At 38.9% G+C, this 21,058-nt stretch overlaps 1 protein-coding gene across 2 annotated transcripts; it reads right to left on the reverse strand.

The window, feature by feature from the left end:
* Positions 1-1,568: 1,568 nt before the first annotated feature.
* Positions 1,569-20,775, reverse strand: PROSER1 (proline and serine rich 1). Of its 2 annotated transcripts, none has more exons than XM_051630299.1 (13): positions 20,600-20,775; positions 17,451-17,516; positions 16,679-16,747; positions 16,206-16,300; positions 15,237-15,330; positions 14,602-14,712; positions 13,806-13,889; positions 12,808-12,886; positions 10,626-10,721; positions 10,466-10,510; positions 6,592-8,353; positions 5,782-5,929; positions 1,569-1,895 (listed from the first exon to the last, which is right to left on the reverse strand). In XM_051630299.1, the coding sequence occupies exons 1-13, from the start codon at positions 20,642-20,644 to the stop codon at positions 1,890-1,892; spliced, it is 2,700 nt and encodes an 899-aa protein (XP_051486259.1). In that variant the 5' UTR covers positions 20,645-20,775; the 3' UTR covers positions 1,569-1,889. The 2 variants fall into 2 exon arrangements, with proteins under 2 accessions (XP_051486259.1, XP_051486253.1); XM_051630293.1 differs by having other exon boundaries at positions 1,569-4,442.
* Between the last annotated feature and the right edge of the window lie 283 nt (positions 20,776-21,058).

Raw genomic sequence — 21,058 nt, forward strand, 5'->3', positions numbered from 1 at the left:
CCTCCCAAATATCCATTTGAAGTAATTTGTAGCATTTTGTTAATTACTCGGCTTCTCATGCTGAACTGTAAGATCAAACATGTTCAGGATAGATGCCTACTAGTAGCGCAGCAGTAGGGTGAACAGTTAGAAGAAAAACATGCTTTAATTATTTCAGAAGCAAAACCATAATATGCAAGACTACCCCAACATACACACATATATATATATTTCAGAGCAACTTGGTTTTATTGAACTTTATTCCAAGCCATCTGAATGCCACCATTTACATAGCTGCTTATGCCATCAGACACGAGCAAAACATATTAAAATCTAACAGAAATAATTGCTCCCTGCTGTTTTTTCCTAATTCTGAGGTGCCTCTAAATATATCCCTTGAAAGGTGACTAAGGCAGATGGCTTTTTTTTCTATGTTCAGGAACACTGCTGTACTAGTTTCTCTTTGTTAACTTCAGCTGCACTTTTATTCCCATTTCAAAAATTAGAAGTCAAAAGCAGGCCAATGTTAATACTTTCTCCTTGGGGCTATACTTGTGGGGAGGCTTAGGGACAACTCACCTCAAAATGCTATAAAACTCAGAGAGGAAAACACATGAGGGCTCTGGGGCAAAGCAGTTCACAAGCTGCAAGTTCACTGGTGCTGTAGGACCAGTCACAGCCTTGTCTCACAAAACAGCAACGAAAAGCAGCTTAAGAGTCCAAAGCCACTTTAGGAGGACTTACTGTCTTAGAAGCAACATTAGTTGAACATGGTTTGGGTCAGTTCAGCCCTTACCCGCAGTGCGCTCACATACCTAAAACCTTCCACTTCTGTTCTGACAGTGGCATAAAGGAAAACGCCAGGCATGATCATTAGGTGCTTACCTGTAAGCAGGCCATCCTCCAGCAGTTCTCTGCACCAACTGCTACATTTGCAAATGGCACCAGTCCTTTACAATTTCTCCTAAACATCCAGTTGCTCCCAGTTCTCTCATTATCCAGTTGTAGAGACTTAATCCTACAGACTAAACACCCACCTCAAAGGTTGCTGAGAACAGAATGGAAATTCTTACATGCAATCATTTCTAAGTAATGCCAATCCCAAAGGTATCAAAAAGTAATCAGGAAAGCCGGAGAGGGGCTTTTTACAGAGGCATGTAGTGATAGGGTGAGTGGGATCAGTTTCAAACTGGAAGAAGTTAGATTTAGACATTAGGAGGAAATTCTGTAGTGTGAGAGTAGTGAGACACTGCAACAGGTTGCCCAAGGAAGTTCTGGATGCCCCCTCCCTGGAAGTGTTCAAGGCCAGGCTGGACGGGGCTTTGAGCAACCTGGTCTAGTGGGAGGTGCCCCTGCCAATGCATGGGGGGTTGGAATTAGATGATCTTTAAAGCTCCCTTCCAACCCAAACCATTCTATGATTCTAAGCGTCATTCTGGGCCCAGCTAAACTCATATCACTCACTTGCAAATTAGAAAAAGAACATTTGTCTCTCGTATTGTCTCTCATATTCACTATAGCTGCAATTAAAGCACTTGAAAGAAATATTGAAACTTGTATTTGCAAACACAATCCCAGTATGTTCTCAGTTGTTCCAAATACAGATTTTATTTCAAAGAATGCTTCTCCACACCTTATCTTTGCAGTTTGTTAACACAGCAGAAATACAGCAGTAATATGGAATTTTAAGAATGAAAAAATCATAGTTCTGAATTAAGTCTTACAGCAACAGGCCTTTCCCAGCACAGGCTTGGTGTAAGATTGGGCACGATTTGCCTCAGAAGCAGACTCTTCCTTGGCTTTTTAAAAATGGTGCTTGAGTAAGCATGAAAGAGACCAGCAAAAATCACCCCCCTTCAGAAATTCCAAGGCTGGACCACAGGACTTTGCTGCAATGCAGAACACAGACTTTATTCCTGAAGAGAAAAAAATTAATAAAAAACAATTTTACATCACGAGAAATATTTAAGAAATTGAAACTTACCTTAATCCTAACCATGAAAAAATTCAATTTACTAAATCTTGCTCAATCTGATTCACTAAGAACCAGAGAGTCCATTCTAGAAAAAAAACCACACAACTTGACAGTTTTAACACTTGCTAACCTCTTTGTTCTTTTGTCTAACACTGATGACAAGCTTCTGTGTGAAACTACTCCAGTTGTGCATGAAACACTTTTCTAGGTATAGTGGCTAGACACCACTTAGGAATTACATTGTTTCAGGAGAAAAGCATTTAATATATTTGGAGAAACAGGGCTTCACAGTCTCTTAGGGAGATGTCAGTTGTCTGACATTCAGAGAAAAAAATAACACATTCACATCTATGGGACAAACCCCAATTTGCTCAAGAGGATACCTGTATTTTTTTATTTTCTCCTTTTCCAACTGATCTCTACAATGAACAAGTCATGAAAAGAATGAGATGGAAAGTATAATGAAAAATGGTAGAGATTTTTTCCACACATTTCTTGAATCAAGATATAAGGCACCTAGTTTAAAAGCAGTTCAGGGTTGAGAATCATTAGAATTCAAGAGGTATCAAAAAAAAAAAAGTAAAAGTGCAATATGCTTTTATCTTGATTTAAAGTAGCATGTAAATTTGATTATTAAAATGCAAGACCACCCAATTGCTGACAAAATACTGAGGACACTATTTCAAATTTTTATCTAAACACTTCATAGGATATTTCTATTGCCACTCTTTAGGAAACCAGTTTTATAATTCAGCATATATTTGCATCATAAAGAAACAGCATAAGCAAGATCAAACATTAGGAAGTGTCTCTGTAAAAACAAGTTTATTCATCTGTATTTTAGGCAAATATGTAATTAGTCAGCAAAGCCTTTTTGCTATGACTGTAAACATTTTATTTAAAAAAATTGTGTTAAAAACCAATACAGGAATTTCTGTTAATGTTCTAAAAAAGTCTGTTCACATCTTGAAAGAAAATACATTAGCAACATCTCCCAGCAGAATTCATCTTTAAAAAAGTAAAACTCTAGGTGCAGAGCTTTTCTACAGCATAGTATCCTCTACATTTTAATTTAATCACAGGATTGAATATCATTCCTCTCTATTGTCTCTAGAACATGATCAAGAGTTTATCTTAAATAGATGATATTCAATGATGTGTCACACATTGCCACAGGTACTAACATTATTAGAAGAGTGCACAACTGAATTTCACTAACGAAGCAAGACCTCTCTATGTGTTGCATCATAACCCTTCCCAACCAATACAGTTAATTTAGCTATATGCCTTTAAAATTATGTATGTTTTCCAAGGAAAAATACTAAAAAATCCATGGTCCAAATTCTGCTCCCACTTATATTCACCAGATAACATAAGCACCGTATCAAGTTGTGGTACATAGCTGAAAAGCATACCAAGAACCAGTGACTTTATGAGTATAAGGGGGAGAAGAACTCAACCCATGTCTGTAAACATTCACAAAAGTCTGCAGTCGAAAGTGCCGGATAGGCAGCCTATCCGCAGTACAGTTATTTCATTCACAGAGAGGCGTGGGGGCAGGGCAAATGCTCTAGAACATTATTTTAGAGGCAGATTAAAATGCTTTTCTGTACTTTGGAAGGATATATTATCAGCTAGCTAAAACATACTCCAGAAAAACATGATCCTCTTCTACCTCAGAACAGTGTGGCATCACTTCCTAGCTCTCCTGTTCAGATTCGGACAAAAGAATACTCAATTCAGCAGGAAGCTGAATGACAATATTTCAAAGCATTAAGAAAACCCTCACACCCCTCTGATCTAGCCTCCCCTTAACATACTGCTGATGCTAAAAGGAGATCCTCACACATATTAAGAAAAGATCTGAAGAACCATAAACTGACCTTGAGCTATGCACACACAGGAAGTGTGCACCTAGACAAAGGATCGTCTACATCTTTTAACTATCTAGTTTCAGTCTAGATCTCATTCTATATTAAGCACATATACCACACAAACATGACAGAAGGATAGGTGCTTATACACACTATTAAGTATACTTGTTCTCCTCACTCAGTTTGACAGCCAATTGCTCTATTTACAAAAAAGTCTGTTCCTGATCCTGTAATATACCAAACATTCAATTCATAAGCTAAAAGGAGAGTCAAGGATGCTCAGCAATTCACAGGATCAGAACCTGAATCAATTAAATGCAATCACAAATTAAGTTTCACATCTGAGAGCCTCCTAGGATAACTTTACCCTCATGTTTTCTCCCTCTTTCCCCAGTTCAGACCACACCCCCAATAACGTGGAGACAGCCTTCAAAGTGAATAGGATCAGGCTCTGTCAAGCAACCACTGCAGTCTTTAAAAATGCCTGGTAATTATTGCCATCCACTCTGGGGCAGACTTGTCTGCAATGAAAATGGTGTTCCTTGTGTTGACGGATAGTTAGCGAAACCTTCAGGCTGAGCTGTATAGTTCTCCAGAGCAGAAGCAGAATGCGCCTTCAAGGAAGAGAAGAAGTTAGGAAACAGCACTGATAAAAACAAAGCAACAAAACCAAATCTAAATCAAGCAAAATTTCAGGCACAATACCTGTCCTACTAAAGCCAAAACAAAGTATAACCTGAAGTATGGAAAGAACAGAGATGAGCAATGCACCTATATGCAGATGTTAAACTGTAGTGCAACTACTGCTCTGAAATACCAGGGCATGAGTAAAGCAGTTGGATTAAGAGGAAAAATGAAGTGTTAATGGCATTTTACTTTCCAATGGAGTAAGCTACAGCTGATTTGGAAGGCACAGCTAATTAGGAGCTGTAGTATTTAACTGACTTTTAACTTTATTTTCATTGCTTGAGTAGCTAAGTGTTAATTTTAGTTTAATTTTAGTGATGTGAACTTGTAAATAAGAAAACCGACATTTCCTCAATGTGACCTGCATACACGGACTTCTATAGAATAAATAAACTCCTGAGCTGCAAAACCAGCATGGCCTAGATTAAGTAATTTGCTCCTTCCTTTGCTGTTTCCCCTGATACTCAAAAGATATCTGACAACACTCTGCATATTGAACAATACTTAAGACACATGCTCCAGTTCAAAACCTGATTTTCACAGAAGAGAGAAATCAACTGCCTCTTTTAGTACTTTGTAGAGAAGAACAAATTTCCTACCAGAATCCTTTATCTGTACAGAGGTCATTTTTACCAAAAGGCAAACATCTAAATACAAACTCCAAAGACAGTTTCAATTAACTATGGAGGTTGATGACTGAAACAAGCTGTTTCAGAGACAAGACAGATTACAAAACTACACATTACCTAAAGTTACCTCAAGCTTATATTACAACATTTGTATCTGGGGAAACTATCAAGAGAAAGGCATACCCACAGCAGACACAATTTCAAGACAATCTGATCGTGTGTGTGGAGAGGCACGTAATTCGCAACAAACTGGTTTTCCACATGAATCTTTAAGCATTAAAACTGTCACACTGGAACTGAGCACAGATTTTGCAAATACATGGTCAGCTCTTTAGATTTAACAAAAACGTAGAAAAAAATTCACTTGCATGTCTTTTCTTTCTGATTTCCCATCTCCCAATTTTACAAGGAGTTTTCAAAGAGTTTAATCACATTCGTAACATCCAGAAGTACAGTACACTGGCCTTGCCTAAGAAGTTAATATGAATTGTGCTTTATCATCACCCTGTCTTTATCACCATCTGTTCTCAGACAGGTTAGGGGTTTTAATAATACACTGACTTAAAGTAATCCCAGTAAATTAACACACTCAAACGATTACTGGAAGCAAAATAGTATTAACAAATAGGCATGTTACCTGTAATAGTGCTGACTGTGCAGCTGCACTATGCTGCAATTCCTGCAAGGAAGACTGTGTGGCAGTTTGGGGAAAGCCAGGGATACCAGGGAGAGATAAAAGACCAGGAAAAACCGCATTTCCTGGTGCCTGTAGTCCAGAAGTCAAGCTGAAAGAATGTCAAAATGCAGCTATTATTAGAAAGATCTGCATCATGTTTTATCCTCTGTTTCTCTCTCTCTAAGCTTATGTCTATATAAATTAGAAAAGCATCTCTTTTTCTAAACCTCACAAAGGCCAGAATTTCCAAACAGAAGCCCAGTTTCTACCCACCTAAAAATTATTCATGCACACATAAAGCAAGACCATCTGAAGCATACCTAAGAAGGGAACTCAGAAGTTTTTGTACCTCAGCTGTGCCTACAATGTGCACATAAAAAACTTTACAGACAAAAGTTAATGCTGAGCACTTCCTTAAAACATAGGAACATCTAAGAACTTGTCTGCTATTACCTGGATGTGTCAATGGATGCCCATGTGGAATCCATTCTTGTAAAAGCCTAGGAGGTGCCAAGTATCCTCATCTGGGAAATAAGATCACTCAGCACCTCATTGGATTAGACTGCCACGTGGGCACTACTGAGGACAACCTATTTAGTATCTACTTTATCAGTTTCTAAAGACAGGTGGAAATCTACAGGTGACCTAACTTTAAAAATTTACTGTAATTACTAACTATGAGTGAAAATACTGTCTTCCCCTAAAAGTAAAACCAGTGTTTTGCTCAAGAGAAAAAGAAATGGTTCTGACCTCCTTCAGAAACAAACATACCCAGCCTGTGCAACAAGTGCAGAGTTGAAGTTTGAGCTAAAGGCCGAGGCAAACCCTGGCAGGACCGGAGCCGGAGATGGGGCTGTTGCAGCTGCCGGCAACGGTGCAACTGCTGCTACTGCAGAAGATGCCTGGAGGCCAGGGAAAGAAGGGAGAGCAGGAGTGACAGAGGGTGTGTTAGAGACAGGAAAACCAGGGAAGGATGGGTTTGATGATCCCAGAGGTCCCTGGGCAACAGAAAACAGGGAAGGGACGGCACTGGACAAGTTAAGCGAGAAGGGTGGAGCAGAGACTGCTGCTGAGGCGGCGAGTCCTGAGAGTACTGCAGCGGTGGAACTCGCATGAGGGGCAGACGCAGCTGAAGCGGCTGTAGACGGAGTTGCTAACAAAGACCCTGGGAGAGTGACGGGTGGTGTAAGTGCTGGATTACCAGTAAAAGCAAAGTTACTGGTTAGAGAGGTAAAAGGAGGAAGTCCATTGAACACAGAGGCAATGGGAGCAGAGGAGCCATGTGGGGTGAGGGAAATGGAAGCCAGAGAACTGGAATTGTTCAGAGGTGCACTCAAAGAGGAGAGACCTGATAGCGCCGGATTCAGGGAACTGGGTAAACTGACTGGCACTGAAGCTGCTGAGGTGTAGGCACGCCCAAGTGCTGACAGCCCTATAGTGCCATGAGAAGGGCCAGCTGAATGAGAAGGACCTTTGAAAGCCGAGAGTGTAGGACTCATGGGTTCAGTTTTGACCAGAACTGGGACACTTGTAGCAGCTGAGGCTGATGAGAGCTGCTGATCAGGATTAGGAGGGCTTGTGCCATGCAAGAGGGAGGCTGATGAGCCACAGTTGACTGGCATAATTGATGGCGAAGTGGTTAAAGGTGACTGTGCAGGCAATGTTGGTGGAGTGGAACTAGAATTGGCCACAGACGGGGATGGAAGACCTGGAAAAATGGCCAGCCCAGGTGTGGAGGAGCGCTGTGGGGTGGGGGTGGCTGATGGAGTATAACATTTGTTGACAGAGGAAGTGGGAGGGTCAGAGCTTTGATGAGCAAGAGCAGATAAAGAAGCAAGCTCACTTGTCATAGCAGAAGGTAAAGCAGATGAATTGATTAATGAAGTGTCATTTGATGTCAGAAATCCCTTTAAGACAGACAAAATTGGGTTAGGTAGGCTAAGTGAACCAGGAATGGTAGTGGCAGGAGAATTAGCAATTGTAGATGGAACAGGACTAGAAATCCCTTGGGCATTGGGAGGCAAAGACAAAGGGAGGCCAGCAAAAACTGATGATAATGGAGTGGGATTATTAGCAGAAGCAATTGAAGAGGTTGCAGAGAATGGGAGGCCAGCAAATGGTGCAGCAGCAGATGCAAAAGCTTCACTAGGTGCAGGTGTGGCACAGGGTGTGGAAGAACCTTGTGGAGCGGGCGTAGCAGTGGGTAGAGAAGCCAGTCCAGAAAAAACTGCAGGGATGGGGGTAGAGGTTGCACTGTGAACAGATGTGACAGGAACACCAGGCAATGAAAGGGATTTGATGACAGTAGGGGTTGGGGTGGATGGCTGAGATGTATGGGTGGAAGAGGAGACCTGTCCTGGGAAAACAGGAAGGACAGGGGTAGACATGTTCATCCCAGAGATGAGTGGAGTTGCAGGTGCTAATGGATGGCTTATTGCCTTGACAGGTGATGGGGTAGGGACTGGAGTAGCAGCAGGTGTTGAAGGATTAGAACCATGAGGAGTAAAGAGCTGATTCGCTTGTGCAGAAAAAGCTGCAAAGAAACAAAACTGGTAAGAATACTTGAAACCGTCAGAAATATTTGAAATCAACACAAACACATTTTATACAGCATTTAAAAATATGACACATAGGTGATAGCTAACATACAATGTCTGCATGTAAACAATGAATACTGGAGCCTATGAAAACATAACAAAAAGGTACGTACACACATCACACAAGTTGTACATCATGGAAGCTACCACTTCTCTTTAAAATACTTTGTGTCATCTGCTACTGCTTCATGACCTGATGCAAGACAGTTAAGATACTCAAATATACTCCATAAGAATGTCTGAATGATACAGGTAAATGCCCTGGTCCCTAACATCTGGTAGTACACAAACTAGATCTAATATTCCATGGGCATCAGATCACCTGGGCTCCTCTGCATCCACTCTCACTGAAGGTCAGAATTTCCTTTAGCACCAGTTAATTCAATGTATCATGATTTCAGGGAAGTTTGGTAAACAAATGAAGAAAGCTAATTTCAAGTGCCGGAATTTTTCTTTCTTTCAAAATCAGGTAAACTTTTAAATGTATGGATCACACTACAGGGTTAAACTAACATTGGCACTTAATTTTATCAACAAGTATTTCCTTAAGTCTGATGTCAGGTGTCCATACTGGAAGCAAGCACCTGCTACTAGTAATATCAGCTCATATCAACTCTACAAAGTAAGTCACAGATATCAATCAAGCTGGAGGAAAACAGGCAGGCACACTGTGAATGGGAATGTGGAAGTCAATGGAAAGAAGTTGCATTTATGAACACTGGCATGTCAAGAGTCCTGATATGCCTCTTATCTAGTTTCCTGTGGAATGTGAATGTGCTAATTAGCCATTCCTCACAAGCACTCCTTGTGCTTTATTTTTAAGATAACGTGTTCAACTGTAAGCAAATCACTAATCCAACCAGTCAATCTCGTCACCCATAACTCTAACAGCATAACTGGTCTCTTGCCCAAATTCCACAAATACACGCACAAATCCAAATATGGAATCTTTAAAATCTTGGAATCTTTAAAATCTTGGACCTCAGTTGATATGACAAACTCCTAGTTTATGTATCTTGAAATTCTAAAACTAGCAAGTTTGCAAACAAACTATTTCCTTCTATATATTCTTTTCCAAAAACCTAGACCCAGACTGCTTGGCTCTGGATTTTGTCCTTTCCTCATTGTGTTTCCAAACTGAAGAATCTCCTAAAGATCATAGCTATTAATCCTGACAGCCCAGATAATCACCAAAGAAATACAGCTGCAATAGAACCCAGAGATGTTACCTAATTTTTCCTCCAAAGAGAAGATTTTAATCCTCACACTGTGTTCATTTAACTATAAAAAATACTTTGGGGTTTTTACTTGTAGAAATATTTACAGGAGTGAAACTTACCATAGTAATTTAATCTATTTTGGGTATTTTTTAATATGCCAGACTCAACAGTCAGTAGATCCTCAGTTTATATTTGTCAAAACTAACAAAGTATTATCAAAGCTTTTGTATTAATAGTTCATGATAGATATTATTATGATTTGTGCTAAGTGTAAAAAGCATATGAAATATTACAGATATATAGACAAAAAAATGAAAAAATGCACAACTCTCTCTTCTGCAAAAATAACTGGATTTTAAAGACAAAAGTGCAGATAGACACAGCTGGATGGTAACAGTCTGGGAGATTCTACACATGGATTTCAACAAACTATAAGGAATTTCTCTCTTGTATTCCTAGCTTCCCATTACAAGTAATATATGAAATTAAAAGTGTAAGTAACAACTGCAAAGATATTATTGAAATGTTTCAGTGTGCTACATTGCAAAGCGTATTTTGCTATAGTTTTTTACCCAATTCCTCACACCCTTATATGCTAAAGAATATAAAACTTTAATGAGTCGACACAAAAGGACACATTTTTATGTTTCAGTGCTTTCTAAGTGCCAAATGCTGGAGATTATGTTTTTCTCAAGTCTAAAGGGATCCTATTCCAACCGTATCTAAACACTTAGATTGTATGAAAATCCCGCTAAACAATAAGTTGTTTACATTTTCTGAACAAAGATACAACTGACACAAAAATCCCCCTGTGGATTTGCAATTTACCTTGATTTTGGGAAGGTTTTGCCTGGCTGGAAAGGTCTTCATTTTCTAAACCGAACCAAGAACAGCTTGTTATTTAAAAGCAAAAGAAACTCTAGCCAGTGAATGATCCATTCACAGCAATTAGTTGCCATCAACATCTGTAAAGGTATGCATGCTTTACCTGATACCACTTGATTAGCAGTGTATGGTGGAGGAGCTGGTAAGCCTGGAGCTATGACATTAGCCATTGGAACTAAGCCAGCATTGTTGTAAGCACCTAAAAGAACAAATGCAGTACAAATCTCAGTTGTCAGAAGAACCCGTATGTAAACGAACCAGTAAATGTCTTTTCCCTTAAAAGAACGTTTTCAAGATTGTAAGACATTCCTTCACCAAAAAGCCAGACCAGTTAATCATCTAGGCTGGATGCTGGCTTTTGCCAACGTCTGCCTGAATGATACACATTGTGAACCAAATTTTAGTGAGGGCAGTTCTCTTGAAAGAGCCTGAAACAGTCAGATTTCAGTTGCTCTCAGAGACATTTTGCCTGAAAAACTCGAAGGAGAGGAATGATTCAGAGCAGCTGAAGCACCATTTGTTCTTTTTCTATTTCTAACAAAAAGGCTGTTACAATATAAAATGCTTAATTTACGTGACTATATATAAATAAATACCTTTTTTTTAACCCCTTCCTTATTCTTTGGAGCAACTCAAACTGTTGTATTGCTGTGCTACACAGTTCTGATGAAAAACATCAGAATTTAAATCACAGGAACATAAATACACTTCACAGTGATCCTGAATAAATACTTCAAGTGCCTAAGAACTTACACTTCATGGAAAAAGGCAGCACATTAACAATACCCAAAGCACTCCTTTTTTATTTCACATTTTCATAATAGTTCTACCTAATGTCATTATTTCTTGCATGACAACTGCTACCTGAAAATCTGAAAAGTAACTAATAATCATTATGACACCCAGGAAGGAAATGTTAAACCAATACATAAAAGAGGCAGAAAACAAAGTATCATTATGACCATCAGGAACATTGATTGAAAACAATCACATTCAAGAGTTTCAGGTCAGCATATGAAATCTCCTTCAACACATTTTAAATATATAAAAATATATAATCAGTTATTAGTTCTGTTGTCATGAAAGTTTTTTTTAAAAAAGTTGCAGCCTAGTAAAGCCCTGAAACCTCAAAGCCTCTTTCATATCCTAAAATGTGCTAGTACATCCAGTCACAGGCCTTATTTTGGTTAAGATTTCTTTAATGTAAATTTGAGCTAGTCTGCTGCAAGTTTCCTGTAAACTTTCTGTGGAACAAGAAATTTCTAGGGCACAAATCATCAGACTTACTTCAGCCACTAATGGTGTCCATTTTTCCAAACTGACTATAAAGAGACTTGCAGACATCAACTTGGTTAGATGACTCACTCTTCAACATGCATACTAAGAGCTCTATCACACTTTATTATCATGTACCTTAAAAACTCCCTGAAATCCCTAACATCAGTGAAAAGCAAGTTTCCTAATCAGAGCATTTCTTGTTTTGTGGTACAGAATTGCAAGATTAGGAAAAGCTTTCAGCTTCTGCTCAAAAAGACTAGAGTCTATGTAGGTACTCCAATCTCTGCTTCCAAAGAAACGGCAATTGCCGTGGTCCCTTTCAAAAATGTCTGGCATCAAACAACTGGTGCAGCAGAGCTAAAAGAGAGGAGCTTAAGAAGAAAGACTCAATCTTACCTAAGACACAGGGCTAGGAATAGGCAGATAAACACAAGAAAAGGCAAACACCATGTCCTTTCTGAGACTGAAACCTACAAAACTAAAATTTTCTTTAGGAAACTGTTTTCCATTGTGATGGAAAGAAAGTAAAGCTGAAAGAATCTGAGAAACATATTACGCCTTCAACTGAGAAACAGATTACCATCCTTCAGCAAGTTCCTACATATTTCCACCCAATTCAGGGCTGTGCCTGAACATATCCTAAGTTTGATACAACAGCAACAAGCCAACAGACTTGTCAGGCCAAAGCCCAAACTTTGGTCAAAATATTACAACAAAGATGCAGCCGTAATGTCTAAAATGCCCAGTGCCTCCTGGAAATGAAGTATTTTGTTACCAGGATTGTGAATTTTCCTTATAATGTGGATGTTAGAAGAAGAAGTCAACACATGCCTTTTTATCAACTCTGCATTCACGAAAGGAAAGGAATCAGAATCCAGACCATACTTAAGGATCGCAAGCCAATTTCAAATATGATCATGGTCAGAGAAACTGACACTCGACACTTAATACTTAAAAGGCAAATGGATGATACAATAGCATCAAGCTAAAACACACAGGAGCCTTACTTGGTGCAATAGTTGCATGTGGCCGACATGGTGGGATGGGGTATGGAACTGGCTTGTGTGGGTTGTAGGTTGATGGAGCCTACATAAACAAAAAACAGAGGAAGCAACAGTGAAAGCATTACCTAACATTTCTCAGATAAAAAGCTAACATTCAGATACTACAACAGACAGCTGTTCTTCACTGAAAAAATATTTTATTTCAAATTTCTTCATAATATTGCTAGTGACTGCAAATATTTCACTCTTTCTGAAAAGAATGAAACAAACATCACTAATATACTTTTAGATTTTAATAAAATACTGAAAACAGGTGCAAAAGGGAATTCCTTCCTGCCTTGTAGTCTTCACACTCTGCAGTCTTAGACTGAGTTCTCATTTTAAAGATTTAGCACATTTAAAACTAACAAATACTTGCGAATTTAAAATAAGCTTTAAAATAAAATTTTGGTCATTATGAAAGTAAAAATGAAACATTTGGACAATACTTCAAAATAGTATCAGGTTCATTGAAAGTTTGTCCCACACACTTATTTTGAAATACAAATCAGCTGTGTTGTTATGAAACAAGAACCTCCTCCTAAGGCTGTGTTGTAATTTGGCTTTCCAAGTTGCAGGCATTTTTTATGTTCATGTGGGAAACCCTGAAAGGTTGTAATAAAAATAGCATATACTTATACCTAAAACTTCCACTGGCTCATGATGAACTACTAAAAATGCTTTTAGCTTTGTTTTCTGCTACTGTAATTTCAATCCTGCCTTCAAATGCACACATGTAGCATGCACTAGAGAATCCTATCCCCCCCAGATAAAAAACAGAACTTCAAGTGAAATAAAAAAATATTAGGTCATATTATCTTCCTTACAGAAGTTTAGCTTTGTTTAAATTGCTCTTCTACAGTCTTCTTGCAACCTAACATCTTTTTACATAAAAGTGTCACTGGTGGTTGCATTTTATTTTTTCTTGAAGTTTCCTTTATTTATTCATTTACTAGACATACTGGTTTGGATGGTCCAAGTATACGAGCTGCTATTCCTTTTCCTTCATTAGTACATTCTTCTGTGTCCTTTTTGATAGGGGTTCCCTGAAATAAAAGAAAATTAAACTATTAAGTATTAATTTAAAAGTAAATCTTGATATAGAATTTCTGACATTTGATTTCTTTTCCAAGCTATATTTGAGTTTTTGAATATTCTGAAAGGGAGACTTAACCATGTCTGTTAGGAGAAAGAAGTTGTGTTCTAAGCTTGTAAAATGTAAGTAAGAGCATTCCTCTGATAGCTTGACTTGTAACACTGAGCTTTTGTAAAGAGATGCATATGAAACAGTCAATGTTTCTGACATCATCAGAATCTGCCTTTTTGTTTGTGAACAAGATAACTTACATGTTGCAGTCCCTTAAGTGTTCACAAGGAATAGTTAACATGGTTGTTCAAGAACTACTCTAAGATTAGTGGTATTACTGCAGTGACCATACTAGGCCATCTTATCAACATACCACCACTTACACCTCAGCTGGTTCTGCCAAATACTGAAGGAGTTTACAATGTTTTCCTTATATGAACAATGTCTCATTTATGCAGTAATCTTTACACAAAGCACCATAGTAAGAATAGGCAAAAAAATACAATGCAAGTTCCCTATCAATGTGTAATGGGGAAATTAAAAAAAATGTTAAATTGCCTTTGATTCCCCTTCTCCTTCCATGTTTATGAACATTGACTGGTTTTGGTTACACTATAATGAATTCTAAACCAAGGAAACTATGAAAAACAAAAGCATAGGATCATGCTTACTGGGAAAATTCCATTTATGCGGCTTGGTTTGCCCTTGGGATAAGGGTTGCCAGGAATCATGCCACAGGATGATATCATAGCATGAGGAGCCTTACAACCTGTTTTTGAAGCCTGCAAAATAACCAAGAAGGCACATTATCTGCTGTCACATTCAATGCTTTAAAGAAATGAATTACGGTTTCAGGACATTTACACTGCAGGAATCAAATTACACTGAACAATTCAAAGTTTTGTGTCAAATAATCTTCCCAAAAGTCCAAACAGTGTGAGGTTCTGCCAAAGTCCCCTTTACTTCAAATAACTCTGCTTGGGACCACCTCTGCTTCTACTGACCTTGGGGTTCTCTTGAACCTGGTGATCTCTAAAACAAATGCAGACTGTTTCTTTCAGCACTGGTTGCAACCAACCCTGTGTCTCCTTTTCTCTACGATCCTAATGCTGGACAGAAACTTTTTTTTCCTTTTTCTGCACATGTATTACATAGCCCTTATCTTTTTGCAGCTATTTCTTTCAGCTTGTCTTCCACCAGTTCTTCCCAGCTGCCCTCCATGTAAAGTCCTGACCTCACAGTGACCATAAGGATGGAGACAATACTGTATTTGACAGAATCAAGCATACTAGAGTATCTTGACTACCTGTTCAAGAATCCTTCTGCATCTTTTCTTCTCTGACATATTAATTCTGAACAGATCTTCAATAAGGCGATAATTCTGAGCATCAACAATGTTGCTATAAATAAAGACATTGACAGACAATTACTCTCATTCCACAAGCTTATCAGAAATAATGCACTACCATGAAGTGATCAACACTTCTTCAGCCAGTACACTGAAAAAGCACAATTAGTTCAGATAATAATATTGCTGTTATTATTAAAGTAAAAAAAACTCCAGGCTTAAATATTAACTTTATATCGGTGAGTGAAACATTGTATTAGAATTTCATATCAACACAGAACAATGGACAACAATGGCTAAACTTTATACAAGGCAGACACATTTAATGCAAAAAAACCCCTCAAGCCAAAACAGAATGACACTTCATGTAATAAATGCCTTGAACCAGGCAGAGGAGTTCCAACATATGTAAAAGATAGATCCTTGAAGCAGCTGTCCAGTAAGAATCCAAACTTTCTGTGTAACATAAATTTAGAATATCTATACATCTTAAATACCTATTAGATCTGTAAATAAAATATATCAATTTAAGAGATGTATTTGCATATTTTACATATGTAATATTTTTAGGGCTTTTGAAATGCAAAAAGGCCAATGCCCAGAATTCTGTGGTCTCAAGCCATTTACATTTACATTTCAGGCACTCTTCATTCTCTACAAGATTTGGATATCACTTTAAAAAATATTGGCAAAGTGGCAGTTTTCCAGCAGGCAGAAGCCCACCCAGCAGCATGCTAAAGACTCAGAGGAGCTATGGAATTTTCCATAAGGACTACTTCTAATTCTTCATTTTAGAGCCCCATCAGTAATGCATTTGTATTTTATCTTAACTGGCCACAGTGTTTCCTTCTAGAAATACCTTAAACATGATATACTCAAACATTAGTAAAACCAATGCAACTTAAGGAAATACAAGGAGATACTCACGAAGCCAAGATTTCAAGGGCAATAAGTTTATCTTTACTGAATGTGAAGCAGTTGAGAATATTAACCATTTTTGATGCCGGAACTGCCACTATTTTCTGCCAAGTAAATAAGAAAGAAAAAATTGTATATAAAATACAGTATAAAGATTTTAAACCCAGAATGCTACTCAATAACAGCTTCAGATCATGTATTTCCATAAACATTTCATATTCTCTTCCACTGGGAAGGAGACTCCATGCGCTAAGTGCTGAACAAGGAACTGCAAAAAGCACTTACCAAAAGCAGAAAAATCAGGAAAAGTTAACAATAGGGTATGACATTTTTGTATTTTGATACCAGTGAAAAAGAGATATAGAGGAAACTTTGAAGATTAAAGGACAGACAGACCCATCAGTTGCAAAAGTAGACACCACAAAACTAAGTGAGATTAAGGGGGCAAACCTACTTCACAAGATTAGGCCATAAGAACTTACATGTTGTAAAGCCTTTATTGCCTTAAGCTGTGGTTCAGCCCAGGAAAAGTATCTCAGTAACTCAACAACCTGCAACAGAAAGGCCTTCAATTAATCTTATATATATATATGCTAAAAAATTATGCTAACAGCATCAATATGTTCTCTCCATTTTTGAAGTACAGTGGTATACTGCTAAAAAACGTGTCTGTCTGTGATGTTTGATGATGTCAGTGCCTACCAGCACCTAATATTCTTTTTATTTCTAAGTAAGCTTCTAAATATTCCGTTATGAGATGAAGTTTTTCTGAAAAGATTAAAAATACTTACTCCACTCTCTGTATTTGCATATATGCAAAACAAGTGCCACAGTATTAGAATTAAAAATGAATACGTACGTCTTTTTGAAAAAGCTTATAAACATTCAATATCTCAAAGAGCATATTCACCAAGCATGCACCAAAAAAATCCAGAAGAAAAAGAGACAGAAAAACAACCCCATAGTACTAAATTAAGTTGGATACTCATTGCTACATGCCAGTTTAGAAAACACATGCAGAATAAAATCCTACATTCCATGATGATCAGTTCCTCCAATTGTCCCCACACAACAAAGTGTGTGGGGAAAAAAACAGTAATGATCTTGATAAGAAAATACCATGGAACTATTTTTAAGAGTTTAATGCTGATATAATAATAAGGAATTAAATTTCCCCAGTATGAGCAGCCTCAGTATGACTGGAGACACAGTCTTTCTCTGTTACATTAAACCCATGACATTGTTGACTTTTACCTGTTCACTAGAAAAATATCCATGAACATATTCAATAGCTTTTAACTTGTACTCAGTCAATACAGCCTAGAAGAAACAGAAAAAAAGAGACACATTAGTCCCTTAAAAATTAAAATTATAGCACATCCACCTGCTAGGCTAACCTATTAATCTAAAAAAATCTGACCTTATGAAGTGACATCTGCATCGATTACACTGCAATATTTCTGAGTGACAGTATAGTCCTTAGATAATTGAGAGAACAACGGAAAGGAGAGACATGTAATTTCTTGTTTCAAAAGTTATCATTTTTTAAATTAAGTTTAAAACTGTACTGAGAGAACCTTATCTTCGCTCTTTCTTTTGCCACAAAGGTTTACACCAACTTTACGTTAAACAGAATAACACAGTTGATTATTGATATAATCTCTTTGTATGTTTCCTGTAAAATAATGAGCAAAGCATCTTACTTCAATGAATCTGGATAGCAAGTCTGTACAGCCAGAATTAACCATACAAGAAAGCTTGCTCCAGAGAGTGATGTCTTAGCATTACCTTCCCATAGCTCAAAGGTGAATATGCAATCATTCAAGGCAAAGGAAGCAGTGCAATTTAATGCAGCACTGGACACCACTTCTGACTTAACGGCAACACGGTTTTGTTGATAACCACAGGGGCTATGTAATAGCCAGGGCTTCCTCCCTCTCCTCCTTCCCAGCTCACTGATACAGGTACACGACATAAAGATGACAGGTAATGGCCGAGCTCCTGTCCCCAGTTGGTGCACACACTTCCCTTCCCCAGCTCCAAGGCCTCCATCTATTGCTAGCTCCCATGCCTATTCTCAAATCACCTCCAGCTACACACACACACTTCCATCTTCCTCCAAAAAGCCCTAAAACCTACCCCTACGCCTTTTGTCCTTCTCTCTCCACACAGACAGAGGTGCAGTTCTCCATCACTGCAACCAGACTGTGAGTAGCACAGGTGCTCAGAAACCCACTCACATACTGTTGGAAGCAACCTCCTTCCCTTCTGTGCCTCACCAAGAGACCAACACTAGCAGACCCTCTGAAGTCACATGAGCAAAATAACTTCTCTCTTTATGTTCAGTTTTTCTTCTCTCCCTTTCTTCTCTTCACATATTTTGGAAAATGCCTGGCATGTCATATAGCAACTTCTTTATAAAAAAAAATGCACTTTTCCTCCTTAAACCAACAACCGGATGACTCCATGAAAACACAAACAAAAAGCACTGCTATGCATGTTTAAGGAAAAGCAAAATAAAACCTCTAATTTTACTTTAAATATATGTGGGGAAAGACACACAAAGACATTTAAATAATTGTTCCTGCTAACTGTAGGAGTGAACATGGAACACAACACCACAACTGACTTGTGAATCACCTAATAAAGAAGGTTCTAGAAATTAAGTTTAAAAAAAGACCTAGCAACAAAGATACAAAACAAGCATCTGGAAAATGAACATTACACTGCAGCAGCACAGCTGTTAATAACACAGAACTGCTCCTTAGATCAAGATTAGATTAGGTTTGACAGGAATACAGGCAGATAGCACACAGAAAACATAATTGCCTAAAATCACATGTCAAACCCCCTTTTGTTTGAAGTCTTTAGTAATCACAGAGTGTAGTCTGAAGGGCCGCACTGCAGTAGTAATATTTGAAACATAACTCCCTCCCACCATCAATTCTCAGAGAGGGTATTCATGTGCAAATTGTTCATTTCCTACCCCCCCCAGATTTTCCAAAAAGATGTTGAGGTTGGGAGGGAAGTCCACAGCCTGAAATACCTTAGGCTGCCACGTTTTCAGCTGGTTACACAGCATGCAACACACCTGGTTTATGAAGGGGAATTTATGATCATAACCTCATGCAAAAATGCTAGTAAGTGCAGTTGGGATAATAAAGACTCGTCACTGGGGCTTTTGTGCACAGAGGTTTATCATCCCTCAGCAAGTTCCAAAAGAATAATACCACAATTGCAGCCATCAGCCTCTGGAGACACTGAACTGAAACTCAACTCTGTAGCACCCAAGTCCAAATAAAGGAAATTACTCTTGAACAACCTCTTGAAACAAACAAAAAAACACCTATTACAAAAACACTAAGGATTCGCTTTCTGCCGTAAGGTGATCTCGTTCCAGGCAAGCCCTTCCCTTTCACACCAAGACAGCTTTAGCAGGATACATAACTGTTCTACTGTGACATGTGAACCACCTCTGCTTAACTACAGAAAATACATCATGCCAGCTTTGTACTTCCCACACAAGACAGTAGCCACACTTCTATTAATCTGAGAGGTCCAGGCACTTTTTCTACCCCCTTTTCCACTTCCAGCATTGAGGGATCTGTCCCTGCCAATAACCACTCGCTCTCCTGTCACAACCAGGCCTTTCTGCAGAAAGAAGCCAGAGTCCCCGCGCCCGACGCCAGGACGCGAGGTTTGTATCCCTGCTTCCCACAACTAGCGGGTATTTCGCTTGGCGGGTTTTTAACGGGTGATGAGCAAGGTCAGTTCAGGGCACACGACGAAAACCAGGACTTCACATCCTGGAGGAAGGTGTGCACACGCTCCTGAGCTGTGGGGCCCCTGGCTTTGAACAAGGACAGCGGGGCACAGCTTCGAAATCAGCCATTCTCGTGTCATGTTTGTGTGTTTTATTTCCTAAACCATCGTAGTAGGAAAGGTAGATACTTCACACTTGAAGTCCCCGTCTCCGGTCAGCCAGGCAAACGCAGCCCCTCCCCCCAGAGAAGAGATACCCGGCAATTTTGGCTTTCCTTCCTCATTTTCCTTGACACTGAAAAAAATGCTGGGATAAACTTGTTCCAATGCTTATTTTAAATGTCAAGCACATGTGACAGCAGGTCCGTGACAGCAGTCTGGACATCCAAGCTTTCTGAGAAAATAAAAACATCTCAAAGAAAGCAAGAATGTCACAACAACTTGGCACCGTTATATCTGACATACAAACGTGAGGATACACCAGCAACTCCGGATTACAGTTCTTCACACTGAAGGGTAATTTAGTCGCTATTGAATCCTGAAGTGATTATTAAGGAACAAAACCACCTAAGCTGGTGTCTTCATTAAGAAAAATATTCACCATCAAATGGTTAAAACTAACATGCAAAACGGTAAGTTACCTTTCTAATTTCATCCAGCACGGTTTCAAATGATTTCTTATCCATCTTTATTAGTTCATTCAATGAAGATACTTAAACATGAAGAAAAAAAAAATAATAAAATAAATAAATAAATATCCAGGCCAAAGACTTTACTGAAGGTCTTTAAGCATATAGGAAAAAAAAAAAAAAAAAAAAAAAAAGAAAAAAATAATTAAAAAAGCAGGGCAGGAAAGGCAGCCCGGGATCTTCTCCGCCCCTGGGAACCTGGCGCTGACGCTCCGCCAGACACGGCGCAGGAAACAAAGGCAGGAGCACCGGGAGCTGCCCGCCGCCCCGGCGGAGGCCCGCGCCCCTCACCGAGCGTTCCAAGGCCGTTCTCACGGCGAAGGAAGAGGAAGGGCCCGGGGCAGCAGCCAAGGCGGCAGCAGGAAGGGGCGGCACCCGCGGCCCCCGGAGCGCCGCTCCCCTCAGCACGCG

The sequence above is a fragment of the Apus apus genome, chromosome 1 (assembly GCF_020740795.1).
Source record: "Apus apus isolate bApuApu2 chromosome 1, bApuApu2.pri.cur, whole genome shotgun sequence".
Taxonomy (NCBI): Eukaryota; Metazoa; Chordata; class Aves; order Apodiformes; family Apodidae; genus Apus; species Apus apus.